This window comes from Microtus oregoni, unplaced genomic scaffold (genome assembly GCF_018167655.1).
Source record: "Microtus oregoni isolate MIOR12 unplaced genomic scaffold, Mior012 000014F_ref0000157, whole genome shotgun sequence".
NCBI lineage: Eukaryota > Metazoa > Chordata > Mammalia > Rodentia > Cricetidae > Microtus > Microtus oregoni.
Window position 1 is genome coordinate 50,678,304 of NW_024543073.1, and position 5,534 is coordinate 50,683,837.

The following is a 5,534-nucleotide window of genomic DNA, read 5'->3' on the forward strand; positions in this document are numbered from 1 at the left end:
GCCTCACTCTCAGTTGCTTTTTCCCCCCTAATTTGAAATAATTTAGCTGGGCGGTGTGGCGCACACCTTTAATCCCAGCACTTGGGAGGCAGAGGCAGGTGGATCTCTGTGAGTTCAAGGCTAGTCTGGTCAATGGAGCCAGTCCCAGGACCACCAGGGCTGTTATATAGAGAATCTCTGACTCAGTGTTTTGTCTGCATGCATATCTGGTACCTGCACAGTCCAGAAGAAGGGGTCAAACTCCCAAGACCCGGAGTGCAGACAGTTGTCAGACACTACGTGGGACGTGGGTGCTGGGAATCGAACTTGGAACCCCTGGAAGAGTAGCCAGTGTTTTTAACCACTGAGCCATTTCTTTAGCTCCATTTTTTTATTTTTTGAAACAGGGTCGCATTTGATAGCCCAGGCTGGTCTCTAGGTTGAAATCCCCCTCCATCCCTCCTGGATTCAGCAATTACAATTCCATGCCATCATTCCAAGGTCTGAGATAATTTATTATTGCTATTTTGCAGATGAAGAGATTTGTCCCAGAGAAACTGTGTTCTTTGACCATGTCAACAGCTCACTTGCAGGCAGACAATCTCCAGAACTGAGTTCACATAGCCAAAAGCCACCCCCCCTCCTTTTTCTTTATCCTTTTGAGGGGGTCACACTATGTAGACCAGGCTGGCCTCAAACTCACGGAGATCTGCTTCTGCCTCCCGAGTGCTGCAATCAGTGTGCGCGGTTGTAAGGCTTTTATAAGACCTGGTCCTGGTGTGGCATGGGCTGTCTGGAAATCTTACCCTCCTCCCCATGAGGAGAGAGAGAGTGTGTACGTCTGTGTATATGGAGAACCTCCTCAAGTGCAGTTTCTCTAGAATGTGTGTGTCTGGTGTCCTAGGTCAAAGACACTGGCTCTCCTGGAGCTGGAGTTACACATGGTTGTGAGGCTACGTGTGGATGCTAGGAACTGGGTCTTTTAAGAGCAAGTGCTGCTAGGCATGGTGGTGGCACACGCCTGTAATCCCAGCACTTGGGAGACAGGGGCAGGGGGATCTCTGTGAGTTTGAGGCCAGCCAGGGCTACACAGAGAAACCCTGTGTGTATGTGGGGGTGAGGGGGTGCGTGGCAACAGGCACTATTAACCGCTCGCCATCTCCCAGCTCCTTACTGTGGTTTCTCAGACGGTATCTCTGGGACCGGACTGGGACAGGTAGCTGTGGAATAGCGGTTGTGAGCCCTAGGGGCCCCCAGCACTGGGGTTACTAGTGTGAGCTTTCGTGCCTGGGATCATGCAGGGCCTTGTGCTTGCATGTCAACCACTTTATTGACTGAGCGATCACCTCAGACCCTGAAATCTTTTCACGATTGTGTGTGTGTGTGTTGTCTGGTCTGTGTGTGGGTTTCTGCATGCTGGTGCAGTGCCCTCAGAGACTAGAAAGGGGAGCGAAGTCCCCTGAAGCTGGAGTTACAAGCAGTTGTGAGCTGCCTGATGTGGGTGCTGGGAATCAAACTTAGGACCTCTGCAAGAGCAGTACCTGCTCTTAACCACTGAGTCAGCTCTCCATGCTTTATCCGAGACACGGTCTCACCGTGCAGCTCTGGCTGATCTGAAACTCCCTACATAGTCCAGCCTGGCCTTGGATTCACAGAGATCCGATGGCCTTTGCCTTTCAAGTGCTGGGACTAACGGTGTGCACCACCATTCCTGACAGTTTATTTTTATTGTATGAGTGCTTGCCTACATGTATGTATGTGTACTGTATGTGTGCCTGGTACCCATAGAGGACAGAAGAGAACATCAGAGGTCTTGGAACTGGAGTTATGGATAGCTGTGATTATCTTGTGGGTTCTGGGAAGGCAACATAGGTCCTCTGCTAGAATAGCAACTGCTCTCAACTCCTGAACCATCTCTCTAACTCTGAATTCAAAACCTTTTTTTTTTTTTTTTTTTTGGTTTTTCGAGACAGGGTTTCTCTGTGGCTTTGGAGCCTGTCCTGGAACTAGCTCTGTAGACCAGGCTGGTCTTGAACTCACAGAAATCTGCCTGCCTCTGCCTCCCGAGTGCTGGGATTAAAGGCATGCGCCACCATCGCCCGGCTCAAAACCTTTTAAAAATGTTTATGTATGTACGTATGTACTTACATGTGTGTGGCCACAAGTGTAGAGGTCAGAGGATGACTTGCAGGGGTGTTTTTCTACTGTGTGGTTCTCGGGTCTGAGCTCTGCACTGATGGCGAGTGTGTTTACTTGCTGGACCATCTTTCTGGCTCCTGAAGATTTTAATTGCCATTCAGGAAGCTAGTCTACATTGGGTAGCTCCTAGATTCTGAGGCTTGCCCTGGTGCTGAGTGCCAAATAGCTTCTTCTTAGTAAATGTACCCTGGCCTACCTGGTAGAGGGTCTTGCTTTTGTGTATGTGTGTGTTTTGTTTTGTTCTTTAAGTAGGCCTTTGGTTCTTGGCAACCTTCCTTCCTCAGTCTCCTCAATGCAGAGATGAACTTGAGCCACCAACTGCAAGTGTTCTTGGTCTACTTTACAGATGGGGAAACTGAGGCTTGGAAGGCCTCTGGGAAACTCCAGGAGCAGGGAGTTAAACTCTGTTGAGGTATTGGGATGGAGAGGCCTGCTTCTCCCAGCTTGGGTGCTGGGGTGGGGTGTGACTGAGCTGCCTGGGGAGGCACAGGCAGGAGGTGCTGGAGTTCCCTCTGCCCTTCAGGCTTCTAGGAAGTGGCGCCAGCTGGGGTGAGGTCACTTCCTCCCCTCAACCGCCCACCTCCCTCAGCTTCCTCTCTCCATGGCCCCATATGGCCTGCTTTGGGCTCAGGGCTGTGAGTGGGGAGAGAAAGAAACGGTGGAAACAAGCCAAGAAGGCTTTGCATCCTCTTTGACCTGTTAGGCTTTCTGGGCGCCTTCGACTTGTAGGGCTGGGGCTGGAGGCTCTCCTGTGCACCCAGCATCCTGTGGACTCACTCCATTCTCCCTACTGACACTCCTATGGGGAGGCTCCTTCTCTCCTGGAAGCAGATGGAGGACTGGGGTGTAGTTCAGCAGGCAGAGCTTAGGTTCTATCCCTAGCACCATGTAAACTAGGTGTGGTGAGGTGAGCCTGGAATCCTAGACTCCAGAGGTAGAGACAGGAGAATCACCAGCCCAGAAGCTGCCTCAGTAGTGAAGTGGATAACAAAAGACAGGCCGGCAGGTGGGAATGTTCCCAGTCTCATTCTCTCTCTTCTTTCTCCCCTTAGGTTGCTCCACTCCGATCTCACCTGCTGTCCCCTCATGTGCCTCGGCCGGCTGGGGTTCCTGGGGATGGGATTTGATGCCAGTCACAAATCACATTGCCAGGGATTTCCAACTGACCCTGTGCTCTGCCTTGGGGACTCCTGTTGCTAAGGATGCCTGTCCTGGGTACCGGGTGATGGAGGAGCCCAGCATGACAACTGGCCTGAGGAGCAGGGCTTAGCTGCTTGTGAGCAAGGTCCACAGCAAGTCGTGTTCACAGTGGCTAAGTTCCGCCCCGCTGGGCCCCATCTCCTCAGACGCTACTGCCCACCCTGCTCTGCCTCCTCCTCCCTGGGCTCTGCCTCCTGTGCCTACTGAGCTGAAACAGTTGGTTCCAATGCACTGGCTCAGTTCAGCAGGAACAGGAGTCCAGCCCCCTAGGAGCTGGCACCCTACAGAATGTCTGCCATGACCCGAGACCTGGATGGAGTGGGGGTGACCAGCTGTGCCTGGGCCCAGCTCTCTGCTGCAGGCCCTTCCTCTAAGCCTGCATCTGGGTAGCCCACCCCATATGGCCACACCTTGAGATTTTTGTAGTTCCCAGAAAGAACAGGTGGATGAGTGCGTGGCAAGTCAGTTGTGTCCCCTCAGGGCCTCCAGCCCCTTCCTCTCCCAAACCCAGTGGGGCCCAAGCACCACCCTTTCTTTGCACACCTTCTCTGTAGTCAGTTACCCAAGAGGAAGCTGCTTTGGGCCTGCTGACTGTTAAATGCCAACTCTCAACTTCCGCAACAAGGCACTGGCCCTATCCAGCGTGCCCAGCACCCCATGAAGCCTGCAGCATTCCACTGGTGACAGTGATGCAGGGAGCAAGGTCCACACGGCTCTCCAAGGACATGGACAGACTTCCCTCTCCCCTGGGTATTGCGGCTTGCTGTTGGCACGGGGCTGGGTTACTTCCCAGATCACCAGTCAGTGGGGGGGGGGGGGGTGAGGTGAATGGAAGCTTAGGTGGAAGAACAGAGGTGAAGCTTGCATTTGATGTTGTGCCTGTTTTCTATTAAATAAAAACTGCCCCGCTTCATTCTTTAAGGTCTGATGTCTCTTTATTCCTGCCTCCCACAATGGACTGCTGGCTTTTTCCCCCTCCTATTCTGAGACAGCGTCTTTGTGTGTAGACCAGGCTGACCTGAGTCAGTCCTTCCTCAGTGTCTCGAGTTTGGGGATCCTAGGTGCACCCCTATGTCCCTAGGTGCCCCACGTCTATGCCCCACCCTGGCTCCTGACCTCATCTGTCCCCAACCCTGTTCCACCTGCTCCCAGGAAGGTGTAAGTTTATTTCTGTGGTCAGAGGGTGCTGTGTGGGACCTGAAGATTGAAGATCCTGGGCAGGTGACATTTGGGGACGGCTTGAACTGGAGGGATAATTCAGGCCTGGGGTGTATGAGAGAATGAATGTGAAAAGGAACTTTGGTTTGAGTTGTGATATGAAGTCATTAGGTGTAGCAGGGCAACATTAGTGGCTGGCAAACATGTGCTACACTCCAGTTCCGTGAGGGAGTATTGTGCGATTGCAAATGCTGAAGCAGTGTTCAAGAAGGTTATCTGCACACGCCAGGACGCACTGCTCAGCACGGTGCCAGCGATTCAGGCACCTTGAATACTGAGGGACCTGCTAGGTGGGGTTGACTCCGACTGGCTCTTGAGCAAAGGCGCACCAGGAGCCTAGACAGAGTCAGCTCCAGTAGTGTCCGACCTCGCGCGCTGCTGCAACAGCGCCCCATAGCGGCCAGCGCGCCACCCCCTAAGTATCCTCGACTATGAGCGAGTTTGTCAGTGGCTAAAGAATACAAATACCCAAGAATGAGAAGAAAACCAAGACAACGTCCCCGGGATGACCCCATCTGAGACCTGGGAGGCTCAGTCGCTCAATGGGCACCCCGCTGCGGGCCCAGGAGTAGCCCGCCCGTCAGCTCCAGGCGTCCCCAGCAGCACTCAGTACCTGACGCGACCTCCCGAGCTCGTTATCTGGAGCCAGGCGCCCCCTGGTGGTCATTTCTTGCGGCGTCCGGGCCGCCAAACTGGCTGCACTTTGCTAGAGGCATTGTGAGCGTCTGACTCAGAGGTTGTGACTTGCTGCCAGGGAGAGATTGCTCTTTGTGTCAACACATGCTACTGGAGAAAGCCAGCAGCCCTCCTGTCCCACTCTTGAAGCTGTGCCCAAAAGCCAAAATGGATTTTTTTTTTTTTGTTAATGGAACAGCCCTGGCCCTGGGTATGTGTGGGGCAATGTAACTCAATCTCAAAGTTAAAAAGAAGTTGTGCTC

At 53.1% G+C, this 5,534-nt stretch overlaps 1 protein-coding gene across 1 annotated transcript in view; it reads left to right on the forward strand.

Annotated features, from left to right (window-relative positions):
* Positions 1-4,280, forward strand: part of Brme1 (break repair meiotic recombinase recruitment factor 1) — a 60,053-nt gene extending 55,773 nt beyond the window's left edge. The window contains exon 8 of the mRNA XM_041663554.1: positions 3,231-4,280. Coding sequence (XP_041519488.1) covers positions 3,231-3,378 — 148 coding nt within the window. The 3' untranslated portion in view covers positions 3,379-4,280. The remainder of the gene's footprint in view (positions 1-3,230) is intronic.
* The last annotated feature ends 1,254 nt before the right edge of the window (positions 4,281-5,534 follow it).